Source organism: Sardina pilchardus, chromosome 18 (genome assembly GCF_963854185.1).
Source record: "Sardina pilchardus chromosome 18, fSarPil1.1, whole genome shotgun sequence".
NCBI lineage: Eukaryota > Metazoa > Chordata > Actinopteri > Clupeiformes > Clupeidae > Sardina > Sardina pilchardus.
Window position 1 is genome coordinate 30,677,932 of NC_085011.1, and position 16,578 is coordinate 30,694,509.

At 40.9% G+C, this 16,578-nt stretch overlaps 1 protein-coding gene across 8 annotated transcripts in view; it reads right to left on the minus strand.

The window, feature by feature from the left end:
* The window catches only part of efemp1 (EGF containing fibulin extracellular matrix protein 1), a 67,279-nt gene extending 53,246 nt beyond the window's left edge, over positions 1-14,033 (minus strand). For 5 of the 8 annotated variants that reach the window (XR_009936282.1, XR_009936281.1, XM_062520256.1 and 2 more), the window contains exons 1-4: positions 13,856-14,026; positions 13,217-13,303; positions 13,016-13,061; positions 12,554-12,829 (exon numbers count right to left, since the gene is read on the minus strand). Coding sequence is in view for 6 of the 8 variants with exons in the window: in XM_062520256.1 (XP_062376240.1) it covers positions 12,554-12,829; positions 13,016-13,061; positions 13,217-13,294 (400 nt within the window). In the remaining 2 variants the exon portion in view is untranslated. Of the gene's footprint in view, positions 1-12,553; positions 12,830-13,015; positions 13,062-13,216; positions 13,304-13,855 lie in introns of those variants that run through there. The other 3 variants (XM_062520251.1, XM_062520250.1, XM_062520253.1) reach the window with 3 other exon arrangements.
* Between the last annotated feature and the right edge of the window lie 2,545 nt (positions 14,034-16,578).

Sequence of the window (16,578 nt, forward strand, 5' to 3'; positions counted from 1 at the left end):
CTCTTCAACATGGGAAAGACAAAGGAACACACTGTTCAAGTAAGGCAGATGTGTGTCAACCTTCACAAGTAAGGCAATGGCTATAAGAAAATAGCCACTCGCACACCAGCCCATATCTATGGTCAGAGGAATCGTTAAGAAGTTTAAAGCTACTGGTAACAGTGGTAAACAAGCCTGGAAGAGGACGCAAGTTTATTTTGCCACCACGCACAGTGAGGAGGATGGTAAGAGAAATAAAAAAATCTCCAAAACTCACTGTTACAGAATTGCATCAAATGGTTGCATCTTGGGGTCACAAAGTCTCCAAAACAACCATCAGGTGCTATCTACACAAACGTCTGGAGCGGTACTGGGCCTTCAACTGGGACCGTGTGCTTTGGTCAGATGAGACAAAGTTAGAGCTTTTTGGCAACAAACACTCTAAGTGGGTCTGGCGTAATAAAAATATGAGTATGCAGAACAGCACCTCATGCCCACTGTGAAGTATGGGGGAGGATCGGTGATGCTGTGGGCCTGTTTCTCTTCCAAAGGGCCGGGGAAACTTGTTAGGGTGCATGGCATCATGAATGCTTTGAAATACCAGGACATTTTAAATCAAAATCTGGTGGCCTCTGCCCGAAAGCTGAAACTGGGTCGTCACTGGGTCTTTCAGCAAGATAATGACCCTAAACATATGGCCAAGTCTACACAGAAATGATTCACCAGTCACCGTATCAAGCTCCTACCATGGCCATCTCATTCCCAGACCTCAACCCCATTGAAAACCTGTGGGGTGAGTTGAAGAGGAGAGTGCAGAGGAGAGAACCCTGGTCGTTGGATGATTTGGAGATTTTGTGCAAAGAGGAATGGTCGAAGATCCCTCTTTCTGTTTTCTCTAATCTTGTGAAACATTATAAGACAAGATTAGGTGCTGTTTTATTAGCAAAAGGGGGTTGTACAAAGCATTAACATCAGGGGTGCCAATAATTGTGGCACACATGATTTGATGTACAATAATTATTTCTTAATGTGGGATTTTTTTCCTTCTAAATAAATGCACTTATATTAAAGGTTGGATTTTACGCTTTTTTTCATTGTGGTCCTATATTATTTGGAAAAAAAATGAATTTATTAGAAGCTAAAGAACACATCTTAACCAGGGGTGCCAATAATTATGGAGGGCACTGTAGCTTGACGCCCAGCAGCCTATGGTAGTCTATGCCTATCTCTGAATCAACATGAACATGCATACGATACATACGTTGCTAGAAACTTATTTTGCGGAGCTAGGCCTGCTAGTCGATGGTTACAATGAATCACCCTCACTGCCCTATCGCATATCTGACCATCCATTGTTACAATGTTACAAAATGCGCGATCTTCTCCATGCATGTAGCCTACAGTTATAAGTAAAGTGACAAGCATAGGCATGTATTAAAGAGATTTCTGTTAAATACATTTTATTTTCAGTCGTCAAAAGTGGTGGGGACAAAATATGTGATAACAAGTGCTGGTATAGGCTACCCAGCGTCGCCGGTTAAAATGAACATGCCTCCGTTTTAAAATAGCCTATAGCCTACACATTTCTAAGTATTCCTAGCATATATGTAGCCAACATGTCCATCTTGTCCATCTCTTTCGTCTTCGCCTTGACATTCACAATAATAGCCACACGGAAATGCGGTCTTGTAACCGTAATGAATTCATGAATTAATCTAAGGTTGCCTTTCGAGTATTTCAGGTTGAATTGAAGGCTATTTCCTTCTGATAGGCCTATAGGCGATTTTCTAAAAACATTTTCATTCATTTCAACAATGGTTTATTGAAACGTCGTTTGATTAATTTCGCCAGTCATCACTTTCATTTTAATGATTAAATGAGACGGACATGCGGAGCATTTCTCTCCCTCTCCATTGACCAAAACGTTGCTCTGGCATCTCTGCTGGACTGACTGAGTTATAGGCTACGTCGAGTGAGAGAGCTGTGAGGTAGGCTGTAAAACATTAGAAAACTCTGCAACTGTAATCTTACATGCCGAGCGTCATGTCTCTTTTCTCCGCTTGTCACCAACGCGGCGTCCTCGGGTTTTTCCATGAGCCGAACCTTCATATTATTAGGGCGGTCTATGTTGCCCCCCTGCGGTTGCAGTTTTAATGACAAAGTCCCGATGCTTCGGGATTCCCGATGTGCGGGAAAGAAAGGAGCACTCTCAACCCGTACCATCTGTAACCCACTTACAGCCACTGAGTTGGAAGCACTGAAATGGAAATTAAACACGTCAATCATCTGCGGAACGGGCAGGGCTCGAAAAACTCCAGCCAATAGAATTCTAAACCCCATACCATCATTTCACAGCTCATTCGTCAATCTAACGGTCTTCCTCTTCCTCCTCCCCCTCGCGCGCGCGACCCTTTCGTGCACATCATGTCTATGGTGCACATAGTACGAAAGCTGTTGATCGCGAGTCAGTGCTGAAACGAAACTAATTAGGCCTGCTGCACGTCCCATAATGTTCCCCTCTAATTGTATGTGTCACTTCATTTCTATACAAACTAAGGCAGCGGATACCTACGGAAACTCAATCACCTCAATAAATAAGCTATGTAACAAAAATTACATTTTACCGTGACTCGAAGAGTGTTGTAAACATGAAACCGAAACTTAACCGCTTGGAGCTAGAGCGGAATAGGCGAACCAACGGGCCAGCACTAAACTCGGATATTTCAGAAGATAAACGCCCTGGTAAGAACCAAACCAGTTTCTGTTCAAATATACACACCTATGGCTACTGAAATGTAAGGTATATCAAATGTTATTTAGGTGTATTAAAATGCATCGTTGTTTTAGAATTTCCGAACGAAAGGGCTGGTAAACTAAGGTGCTTTTACCATAATGTAGGCTATAAAATCATCTACCTTGTCTGATTTGTGGAACTATTACCTACAACCCTTTGGAGGTGAATAAAGAATGTAATTGGGGAAGTTGATGTGAGCGATTGTATGGAGACTAGAGCTCATAGTGCTGTAGACGCCAGGCTGGCATTTCATTTCAGCCTCTGCATCTGAATTCTCGTTCGTGCATGAATGTGCGTGCATGGAGGCGGGACTTGAGGTTGTATATGTTCAAAATCTGCCGGCCGTTTTGCGAATTCCGTACCCAACCTTTAAGCATTTTTGAGCATTCCAGTCTGGAGAAAATCGACTTTATATCAGGTGTGCCCCTCTTGTTTATTCTGCTGTTATCTCCCTCAACAATGGAATTCTCTTCTCTGATTGGCTGATGGGGTGGCCATTAACTTCGTATAACCTGCTACCTTTGAAGTAGTTCCCGTAGCACACTTGAAAATTAATTCGCCAAACTCGTTGCGAAGTTTAAATGAACTGTCACGTTGCATCCAAGCTGAAATACAGACGTGCAGAACCATAGTAACATTGTAGCATATGATGGAGGTGGATTGTAGCTAGTTGGATGCATGTGGGCTACAAAAGTAGCGATCTTTCCAAGTTAAAGTTAATCAGAATCATGGGATATGCCCGCTTGACAACGGGAGAGATAGAACTAACGACTGGCTTTTGGCCGTAGCAACCAGCCATTTAGAACTAACGATTGGCCTTTGGCCATAGCAACCATCCATTTTAGAACCATTTTAGTACGTAGCAACCGGCCAACATGTAAGGGATAACGGCCGACGAGGTGACCCGTTCGATGGAAATAATGGCACGGCGGAGGTAACTAGACTAGAGTTCTAGACCTCCACCTAGCCATTATTTCCATCGAACCGGTCACCTCGTCGGCCGTTATCCCTTACATGTTGGCCGGTTGCTACGTACGTACGCTCTACCTTGACAACACATTAGCCAGCCAGCTGAACTAAATCCTGATTTGTGCTAACGACGACCAGATGGCGCTGGGGTAACTTAATGAGAGCAGCCGCGACATATTTGCATTATTCCATTGATGTTTTTATTCAATTCCTTGAAAGTGTACATGCTTTGTGTGTGTTACTTTCCATATTAGAACTAATAAATGTAGAAGGCTTGAAAGAGCAGCAATCTTATTTTGGAACATCATCAAGCAACTGATAGCAATTGCATTGATAATCGAGTGCTTGATTTCATACACCTGTGGAAACGGACCTGATGAAATCCGTGAATACGTCTGACACGCAATGACGCGCCTCTTTATGCAGAGGAAGTGGTCCCTGTTTTGCGCCCATAGACATGAACTACGATGACTTATCTTGCTCCGCCTTAAGGATCTTTGCCAACACCCACTGTACAGATGGTACGGGTTGAGAATGCTCCTTTCTTTGCCGCAGATCGGGAATCCCGAAAGTTCGGGACTTTGTAATTAAAACTGCAACCGCAAGGGGGCAACATAAGACCGCCCTAATAACATGAAGGTTCGGCTCATGCCGGAAAACACGGAAAAACCCGAAGACACCGCGCTGGTGACAAGCGGAGAAAAGAGACACGCTCGGCATGTCAGATTGCAGTTGCAGAGTTTTCGAATGTTTTACAGCCTACCCCACAGCTCTCTCACGCGACGTAGCCTATAACTCAGTCAGTCCAGCAGAGATGCCAGAGCAACGTTTTGGTCAATGGAGAGGGAGAGAAATGCTCCGCATATCCGTCTCATTTAATCCGTCTCATTTAATCATTAAAATGAAGGTGATGACTGGCGAAATTAATCAAACGACGTTTTTGTTGAAATTATTGAAAATGGTTTTAGAAAATCGCCTATAGGCCTATCAGAAGGAAATAGCCTTCAATTCAACCTGAAAGACTCAATAGGCAACCTTGGATTAATTAATGAATTCATTACGGTTACAAGATCGCATTTCCGTGTCCGTGAATCTTGTCAAGGCGAAGACGAAAGAGATGGACAAGATGGACATTTAGGCTACATTTATATGCTATACGAATACTTAGAAATGTATAGGCTATTTTAAAACGGAGGCATGTGCATTTTAACCGGCGACGCTGGGTACATGTAGCCTACCCAGCACTTGTTAACACAGATTTTGTCCCCACCGCTTTTGATAACTGAAAATAAAATGTATTTAACAGAAATCTCTTTAATACATGCCTATGCTTGTCACTTTACTTATAACCGTAGGCTATGCATGGAGAAGATCGCGCATTTTGTAACATTGTAACAATGGATGGTCAGATATGCGATAGGGCAGTGAGGGATTCATTGTAACCATCGACTAGTAGGCCTAGCTCCGCGAAATAAGTTCCTCAGTATGCATGTTCATGTTGATTCAGAGATAGGCGTAGACTACCGTAGGCTACTGTGCGTCAAGCTATGAGCATTTTATCATGTGGTGAATTAATGACTAATGTCAGTTTAACATGTCAGAACTTTTGGTCGGCGTTTCAAGTGCATGCCGCGTTGTGGATAAATAACCTCGACTGACTGAATCCCTTATATTTGTTGGCAAGTGTTAAAGTGTAGGCTAAGCGACAAGGTAAAAAGACTCGAGCTGTGGCGCGACTGGTTGAGGCATCTGTACCGCACGCTGGCGACCGGAGTTCGAAACCCACTCCACGAACCTTACCGGAACCCATTAAGACAAAAAGGCATTCTTTTATCAAAAAATGAAAGATTTTCTCAGTTTTACGATTTTTTTTATCTTTGTGATGTCTGCTGAAAAGAGAAGTTAATGTGAATTTGTGGTTCAGCGCACACACACACACATTTTTACATTGTCGTGACTCCTAGGCCCCACCCATGGAGCACGGAACGCATGCGTGAATTCGTGCCCACTTCGCTGCTTTTGCGTCAGCGCAAATCAGCCAGCTGTGAGATGTCCTCTCAAGGAGAGACACCTGCCTTGACAACTATGCTTAAGTAGATAAAGAAAGTAACGTAACAGAAACCATATAGTACACTGTTGAATCAAGTGCGCCAGTTTGAATGTAAGAGAAGGAATGTGCGTAACTGTTGAAGAGTGTGTGTGATTAGGCCTATTTGAACAAATAGCTCCGAAAGACTGAAATGAACGCTTGGTGATGAGGAGCGTGTGAGACTGAAAGTTGTGAAGACTGGATGAATGACGCTATGAAATTCTTATCCAATAAACGACAGAATGACTGAACAAAATGTTATGCTATGAAAGTGCCAATACAACATACCAGAAGTATTACGTTAGATATGGGGTTAAATTTGGGGAATAATGTATGAAAATACTATAAAACGACTTACGTGCCTTCAATAAAGACATGCCTCTTCTTAGCCTACCTGATTAATAAACCACGACAATGTAACCAAATGCAATGAAATACTTATAATTCTGAATGTAACATACTCCGTATGAACATGTGTAGCCTACGATGTTTGAACGCAAATGTGTACGATGTTTGTACGTAACCAACCAACATGTTTAAGTAGGCTATACACTATGAATGTTGAATGTAACCAAGTACTCTCAATAGAATGTAATATGCATGCTACATCTTAATGTGTAATGCCTGTTATCAAATATAAACTGTTTGTGTGTTAAAATCTGTAAATGCCGATATTGAACGCATCTTTGTCTCAATTAGAATGTTCTCGTCAACACTGAATGTATGTAAAACTCCGCTCTGTAACCCGGAGATGTGTGCCTTTGACTGTCTAGAATGTTCTGAAGTAAGTTTAGTCTCCATCAAGTTCTGTGAAGAGGGCACCGCCCCAGGAATGTGTAGGGGAGGACCATGGGGTCACGGAAAAATCAGGACTATAAGTAGCAGGTCAACGAAAGATCGGGGCTGCTTCTTCTTCTTTCCTCGTCTTACGTGTTGCGTTACTCTGTAGCTCCTGATAGTTATTATGTGAACTCCGTACGTCGTCGCGAAACCAAGTATGCGGGACTTAGTGCTCCAGTGAACATCGGAACTCCGCATCATCCACCTGCTGCTCGTGGCCTTACACCCGGACAAGGGATCACTGAACGAGCATTCATTTGGACTCTTTTTTCGACACTATTGGATTAATTTCTTACGTTTTTCCTTTTTCAACATTGGATTAATTTCTTTTGTTTTTCCTTCTCACCACAAAATGGAATTATCTTTTTCCTACATATTGTAACCAACAAGCTGTATTGTGCCGCATTTTTGCTGTAGGCCTATTTAAAAATGCTGAATTATAAAACTATTTTAATCCAACGTCCGATTCTTTCAGCTTGTATTCTGTTTTGGGATGAGGCTACCACTTCCCAAACAGGATGGTAAAGATAACGTCTCTCTTCTGTGATTCTTTTCTATACCTTCTAAGTCTTAGTTTAAGCCTCGAAACTAAGCACCTCTTATAAATGACCTGAGTTTCAGCTGTTTACTGAGACCGAATGTTTTACGCGTGAGTTAACTGTCAGGGCCTTGATGTTCCACTGACTTCTTATGTACTAAAAAGCCTGGTTATTCTTTGGGAAGACTTGACCCCCTTCCTCTAGACAGTCCGGGGTTTATCTGTACACATAGAAGTCTTAGGTCATTGACATCACAGAGGTCGGCGCGTAACCTAACCTGACAGTAGGTGCCTGGTATTATAGTTCAGCTATAAGATTCGATTGTGGTGGCCAGGTGTATGTGGAGCCAGCTGAGTGCTTATCGTACAGGCCATCCTTTCAACTCCAGGCAACAACACAACATTTACATAATTGTCGAGAGAGAGGGGGGAGGGAGGCAGGCGGTCGTCCTCAATGCCGCATATAGGTAGGCTATAATGTCTAGGGAACTGGTTAGACGAGTGTGGGGGAGGGGGAATGATCGCACAAGACAATAGCTCTTCATGAAATGGATAGTCTCACAGACGGCTGTCGATTTTTAAATGTAGCCTACTACATCACTTGCGAAATCTGACGTGGCACATAGCCTAATTATTAGGCTACTGGATTTAATATATAGCAAGTCCATAGACTTTGTTCATCCTATATTATATACTTTTAAAATGAAATGTGCTGCGGGGAAGCATTGGGGAAGTCAGTGTAGGTTGTCCTGTAACAATTTGCCTCTTATTATAATCACAAGCATAGGCCTACTGCCACTATATTGTTTCCCTCCACAGCCATAGTTTAATACCGGACCTACTGATAGGCTCTATCACGTCTACAGTGCCATCAGCGTAGGCCTACATGCCTGCCTGTAAATGTGACGGGTTCGTTCATAACACATTCAAAACAGCTGTCATGAACTGCACATGAAGCATTCATGACTGTTTCATGAAGCATGACTCAACATTCATACCAACCCTTTCATGAATGTGGAAGACAAAACGTCAAAAACTTGTCAAAATAAAAGTCCAACAATCACAAAGGAGCATTGCTGTCTTTTCTGTTTTAGCCAACCTGATCATGTCACATCTTAGTCAACGGGGAAGTCCAGTGTCCAGGAGAATTTAGTTTGTCTGTTTGTTTATTTTATGATAGTAACCTCTGCAGAATGCAAAATTGTCTATAAATATAAAACAGTAATGTCCAACCATTCAGAGGTCCACAAATGATCAGTAGCCTATCACTTCCCAGTATGATGAATACTTCACAACTTGTATAGTAAAGTGACATTTGAAGTAGACTTCATAAAATATTCATGAGATGTTTACAAACGCTGGAGAGGATTCTTAATACCCTGTATATGGATTACTAGATTGTTGGACTCTTATTTTGACAAGTTTACGTCGTTTTGTCTTCCACATTCATGAAAGTGCTGGTATGAATGTTGAGTCACGTTTCATGAATCAGTCATGAATGCTTCATGTGCAGTTCATGACAGCTGTTATGAATGTGTTATGAATGAACCCGTCAAGTAAAGTGTTACCAATCAAAGTATATAATTTACAGTCTATATTGCTCTGCGTTCACCACGCATCCATTACTCTCACGTGAATTACTCGCGAACCCGGCATCGCACAGACATGACATGTATATCAAATGAGAGAGGAGGAACAGAGCTTTCCATTGATACCAAATACATCCTTCTGTGTTATAAAAACAGACGAAGTGACAAACAAATAATAATGTCATATAGCTACCATTACTCTCGTTTGATTTACTCGTGAATCCGCGATCAGAAAAATATGGCACGCATGTCAGATGAAAGAGGAGACACAGAGCTATCCACAGATACCAAATACAACATTCTAATAAAACAGATGAAGTGACTGACAGCAAAATAATAACTTAATTTAGCTCCACTTACCCTGTGTTTTTGGGGGGGGGTTTTATGGCATAGCCTATGGTCATAATCCAACGTTATCATGTGTTTTTCTATGGCAAGGCACATTCATAATCCGGTTTTGAGATCCTAGCAAACTCCTGTATGGTATCCAATTCAAGACTATTGCATCGAAATTTGTTTGACAAATAAACACTTTTTTGCCTTTACTTTGTTCATTGCAATGTAGTAAAAAGTTATTATAGAGAATCATCATGTGTGCACGTCATGTGTAACCTGACTTTCGCCAGATCCTGTAGTTCGCTGTCTGCTTCACACAAGGATCTGGGACTTCTCGATAGGAGATGTATTTCTGAAGGCGGGTCCTTGTAAAACATCCTCGCACGTGATTTGATAAACCACTTGCCTGTTATCTTGAATGACGTGCTAGGCTTCTTCAAGCTCTTGCCAAACGCAGTCGGAAGAAGAGTAAAAACATCCTTGCCACCAATAGCCTAAATGTCTTCAAAACTATTCTCTGCTAATCTGTTAAAGAATGAATACTCGATAGATTCGACAAAACGGTTGAAATAGCAGAATCAATGCCAGCACAAGACTCCTCGCTGCGTGCCGCCATTGTTATTTTAATCAAACACTCGCTTCGGCGCTCCTGATTGGTTGCTCATTTTTTGATCACTGGCAGGGGTTTGGATTGCCCTCACGTCCAGACCCTTGTGTGGAGCTCAGCGAAACGCCTCTGGTGGAGCATGGCGGAACTACAAGGGTCTGGCGAGAGTCAGGCTACGTCATGTGTGCTACCACGCAAACAAGTCAGGTCAGATCAGAACACCATTTTTCATCACTAAATAAAAATGGCCATGTATTTCTGTAAGGCACACACCACCTATTTCTGTAAATTGCTCAGCCCCAAAGTCAAACTACATGCATTCTTATATTGCCATTTTCAGGGCAGTCAGGCCTACACAAACATGAAAGTCACGTCGAGCTGTCAGCTTGCTGTGATGACATACACGTCAAAATGTACGAATCTGTATAGTCCTATGCTTTTTGAATTTTTATTATTTAAAAATCAAAATCAAATCAACGCAAGTATTGATACATGATATTGTGGCACATGATTAAAGCGTTATAGGCTAGCTAGGGAATGTAAAACTTAAGTTCCAGTTTTTACACCATTCAAATTGTGTGTATCTTTTCTAGCTTTCGTATGCATTATGTTCTATAAAACATTAGATTATATTTTGCAGTGCGAAGATGCCCACTAAAGACAAAAATGTTGTTCCATGTGCCCTTTTTAAAAATTTGAGCCCCTGCCCTTTCAAAATCTCCGCACGCCCCTGGTAAAAGTGCCCTTGTTTAAAACACAACCACACAACAGCATATGCTCATTCACGCAACATTTCGAATTTATCATTCTGAACGTGAGCTAGATTGAGCGGTATTAAGCGTCAAGTCAGGGTAGGCTATGCTGTACGATTTCATAGCGCAGCAGAGCACGGGGTTAAATGTAACACACACTTTTTATTAAATAATTGATCAGGGCGTGTTTTTGCTCATTTGACCACATTACTAAGACGTTATCCCTAATATGTACCTACAGTTGAATTGGATGAGTTTTCACGGAAATCTAGGCTATAACAAAACTCATATGGATCACAGAGATGAAATACTGATAGGCCTACTTAGAACTACGCGTAGACAATAATAATAGGCTAATAATAATAAAAAACGAGTGTCTTGCTCTAAAATGGGATGTCAAAAATGACAAACGTAAACACCAAAAATAGAATTTCACAAAAATGGTAACACTGCCCTGGATGCACTGAGAAATAAGAATCTTGGCTGATATGGGGGGTGTCACACTTGCTTTCAATCTTGACATTCAAATCAGATCTATATTTTTCTTGTATCTGATCAGTTATTACCATTAGTCGAGTTGTTAAAAAATTGCAGGGGGGATGGTGGATTTTAAAATGCACATCTGGGTATTAGTCTTGCGGGGGGTATGGGGGTCCTCCCCCAGAAAAAAAATATTTTTTAAGATGCAATTTCCTGTATTCTAGTCCATTTATAGTGTGACCTGCTGGACATTGGCAAATCCTAAATTTCTTCCAATTCATGTACATTTTATGAGTCACTAACATTTTAGATCTTGTCTACGTCGAGTTGCTAAAATTGCTCCCAGTTCAGAGTAACATTATCACTTAAATATACTAAATATCTATCAGATCTGAATTAGTGAACCAGACATCATTTTAATGCATTCAACGATGACTTGTTATAATTCCCAATCTAGCCAGTAGCCAAGTTAAATGGAACCAACAAAAAAAGTTGAGACTTTTTGCTTTCACTCTGGAATTCTACCACCATACAGTAGCCTAGAACAGAAACGTTAATTGCCACACAACAATGTTGGTGGGATACTTTGTAGCTCAGTCTCAGTCTTACGTTCTACCTTTAAAAATGCAAAACAAAAGCGTATTCTTTGCGCCTAGGCTACCTGCACAGCGGAATAATAATTCTAAAGATGAACATGTTCAGACGTTTGTCTCTTCAGCCACCTCGTGACATTGTCTATTTGCTGAACCGCACACTACAAAACTATTCTTTTGTGTGGGTGAGGATGCATTCATACATCACTCTCAATAAGATGACCTAAAAAGTTGGACAACATTGCGCTAACTCGCCATGAGCCGCTACGGTAGCCTATCCTTTCCAATTACATTATGGCAAGTTTGTTCAGAAACAGCTGGAGTGAACACCTAGCCCTCGCTAGCGGGCTAGGTACCTTCACTTTAGCAAACAAGGGAGACTGGGTGTTTCAGGTTTGAGTATAAATGTACTCTTTCTAATTCATCAACTTTTTGTCCTCTTAATAAAGCCGACTTCCCTTAGATCAAACTTTGCTTGTCGCTTGGCCATGATGCTGCTCAATGAAATCACCTGTCGTGCACATAGACAGTAAAAGAAGGCTGCATGCTTCTATATGTCACTGATTGCCGTGACAATAGGAGGAGCATGCCCCTCGTCCACAGTATTTTAACCTCGATGTGCGCAAAAGCTAAACGTTGAAAGTGAAATAGTGGTGATTTTCCACATTCATTGAAAAATTACAGGAGATGGGGAGGGGGATGGCCGTTTCAGAGGGGGGATGATTTTGACCATATCAATTCCAAAGGGGGATGCCATCCCCCCTCAACTCGACTACTGGTTATTACAAACTTTTTTGTGTGTGTGTTACCAAAATGTACTTTAATTTATGTGCTGATCTGTGCTACTAGCTTGTGTTATGTATTCAAATAGAAAGTTGAGTGTATGTATAACATGCAGTTTGTTTCTGATAAGCAACTTGTCCTTGTACACACAATTTCAGTCCTACACAGGCAGTGGCAGCAGGAGAGAGCAGCATCAGTTCTCACCTCTGCAGAGGTTCTGCTCATCAAGGGCGAAGCCAGGACTGCAGCGAATTGTTCTACCTCCACCAGGTTGGACCACTCTGCGGTTAGTCTGGGTCTGGGTACGGGTAGGCTGGTTGGGCACACTGGGGGTGTTCGGGTCAGCAGGCGTACTGGGCTCATCACCATTACTGACAAAGATCTGTGCACTCTGAGGAAGGCAAAGGTATCCACCATAGTGGTTGATGCACTTCATGCCTCCTTTGCAGGCATCAGACAAAATGGCACATTCATCAATATCTGAAGGATAAATAAGCAGTGAATAAGATACTGAATGTCATACAGACAATTGCCTATTACAGCCTACAGTATAGCCAAAGCACTATTCGTGAAAGTGAATATAGTATGCAGTGAAAAAAATGGCATAGTAACAATTGTAGAAACATAAACTACACTTAAATACATTTAAAATAATCTTTCATTTACCTTTGCACACTTGCCTAATGGGATCATACTCATAACCATCCGTGCACTATTATGGGAAATAAACAAATGACCTGTATTATTTCACAGAAAAGAACAATATTTTAAAATGTTCATGCAGCTAATCTTTCCATCCTGTTTGATGAATACAACAATAGTTTGGCGTATAGTTTCCCTTTGATAAGCATGTTGTCGAACGCTTACCGTATATGTTATCGGCTCCACTGCCTCTTGCGAGACAACACTGGTGAAAACTGCAATTATCACAACGAATCCATGCATTGTGATACTCTAGACGAGAAGCAATAGAGACAATGTAAGACTTCTAACATTCATCTGCAAAACTTTCTTGACAGTCTACAACTTCTTACACTCGTTACACCATGGTGGAATTGCTGAGCAAGTGCGAACATCTCCCCGCGGTAGAACAGCCGGAGCTACTATTTTCGTTGGCATTGGTCCATCAACTTCAGCGTGTATTGGGTACCTTTCCTTGAATCGAGATAACATTTCGTAGGCAACATTACATTAGCCTACTGTATCACAATTTCAATCAATAATCTAACCGATGCTAGCGGAGATGCCAGAACAAGTAGGCTAGATAGTAGTCTAATCAATCACCTGTCAAGTTTCAGCCAATAAATCTATGAGCTACTGTTAATTAGACCTAGATTATCCTATTCACAACGACAATTTCATTAAAATTTTGTTAATTAGATACAAAATATGAAGGGAAAAAAACAGTTGCTGATTAACAAAATTCCTGTCAACAACACAAGCATCACCTGGAGTAACCTCAGACATAACGTGTCGACAGATGTTTTCATGATAATCTGACATTACCTACGGCTGTTCCCCTGTCCACAGAAGTTCTGAAGTAGACTCACTCAAATGATGCCCAAGATAGTTGCGACTTGACGGAAGAGAAAGCATTCAACTTCAAGATTTACGTGAACTGTTTAAGACTCGCAGAAGTCACTGTGAACATGCGGTCTCTGGAATGTTGGAGGCGGTGCCCGGGACAGGTTTCATACAATTGCAGTATCACCAGATTTCTCTTATCGGCCATGGCTGTATACGTGCACGTTATGTCAAGACAGGGCGCCATCTATTGGCGTTATAATTAAATTGTCAGTGACCAAGCGAAGATTGACGTGGCGGTCATATTTTAGTCGTTTTTTTTCCCTTCCGGATTGTTTTTTTTTCTTCTTTTTTGTATTTTTCGGTAATTTTGTGTCAACTATTTCTGGGACAGTAAAAGAGCGGAGAGCAGGGGCGCCGCCAGAAATTCTGGGCCCCATGAAAGATTTCGATTTAGGGCCCCCCCTCCCCCTCAAAAAATAAATAAATAATAAATTGTATAATTATTAATAAAGTAATATATATATAAAATGGGGAGAACATGTATTTGATACCATGCTAAAGTTGCCTAAAAAGAGGAATATAAAATCATAATTTGACAATTGATCTTAATGCATTAATTAAAAAAAAGGAGTAAAAATCAATCATTAGCCTGTTTGATGCTCATTGAGCTCAATGCAAATCAAACAGGCTAATAGGCCACTGGAAAAAGCACCATGTCAATCTATAGCTATGGTGAAGGGTATGTGATGATGTGGGGCTATTTTAATTCCAAAGGCCAAGGGAACTTTATCATGGATGCATACAGTAATATCCTAGATCCATGAAATAGCTGGCCTTTAAAAATAAAAACATATTAAAAAAAAATACTCCTGCTCCTATCGGAATTTAACATAGGGGTCAAATACTTCCTTCCCCCTAGCATTTAAGGAAGAACAATTTACATTCTTCAATCACAAAGAAAATTGGTGTCCTTAGCGGTTTGATTTTTACTCATTTTTTTTTATTATTATGGTATTAAGATCAATTGTCAAATGATGATTTTATATTCCTCTTTTTAGGCAACTTTAGCATGGTAGCCTATCAAATACATGTTCTCCCCATTGTATATATATATATATATATATATATATATATTATATAGAATTATTATTTTTATTAATATAAAAAATGCACAACTGTCTGAATCACACTGAATAGACTGTTGCCTTAAAATGAAAATATCATGGTACACATTATGGAATATATCGAATTTCTTTTATGAGCAAATATTGTTAGGCCACTATGCAGTTCTTTCAAGCCAAATGTTCATGTGTTGAGAGAACTTGCATGCATCCCTTTATATGGATTTATAACATTCTATATGCACATTGGGGATACTTCAGAGCTCTCCAGCAAACATCATCAGGGTGTCAATCATGTATTCCAATTGTTGTCTTTACTGACTTACTGTATGTGATCAAATGTTTGCCTTGATGAATAACTAGGCTAGTTAATTATTGTATTTTGGGATTTGGGTTGATATGAGGGCTGGGGTCCTATTCCTGAGGATGAATCTGTAGTGTGTATGTTGAGGGCACCTCAATAGTTAAGAAACCAGTTCTTAGCACCAGCAGTCGTGTAGGCTAATATTTTATCTTGCATAGCCTAGTACAATAGTTTATTGCTCAAGTTCATCCAGTTACAGACTAGGCTACTGTAAATTACACTTACAGACCTTCTACATTACATTCATCTGTTCTCCCATGGCAATGAACGTGGAGTGTTTAAATAAAATAACACTGCACTTCTTAGCCTATAGGCTACTGAAAATTGTTGTTTTGATATAGGTTTAGCAGCTAGCCTAAACGAAATCATCTCTTTTATCAGCTAGCTAGCTAATGTGTTGTGTCATGGGATCCAGTGTCAGTGAATTACCTTTCTTTTGGAAAAACCGAGTGACTTTTTTCCTCCCTCTTAGCTCTCTGCTTCTGCTTGCGTTTGTGTGATATCCAGACTTCATAATTTACTTGGCAACTTCTAAAATGCACGCACCTATGCAGAGTGCGAATTGGGGGGTCAGATAGCCTGCTCCTCATAGTTCGAATTACATGGGGGTGGGGGGTAAAAACGTTAATAAATGCCGGTTGTAATGACTTGATGACATGATTTTCAACGAGCTAGACGTCTGCTAGCAAGATACATTTACCCAGCAGCAGCAAAACGAATTTAGCCGACTGGAGGAATGTACCTAGCGTTTTGTCACTCAATGTTGACACTGCTGAAGTCGCTTTCCATCTCCGTTCTAGAGCCTCGGTGGTTGAAATGGTACAGTCCACAATAGGGGTGTTTGAAATCGCTTTAGATTATGTTCCTACAGTGAAAATAGTAGTTGACTTGTAAAACCATATATAATTCCCTTATTTAAACAGATCAAATGAAACATTTATTCAAAAAATCCTACACATGACAATACTATTAAAATATTATTGATAGCCCTCAAAGGGCCCCCTGTCAGTGCTGGGCCCTTAGAATCGTCCTAACCTTTCCCCCCCCCTGGCGGAGAGCATAAAACGTTGTGGGAAATCGGGCATAGCGCCACAAAAATGACACGGAACCATTGATTTTCGTTTTGATCAGGGTAGCCTATAGCCAGCCTACTGGACACAGTTTTCTGTGAATATCTCGAGAACCGGGCCTTTAGAAGGTGACCCACTTCTTTCTGT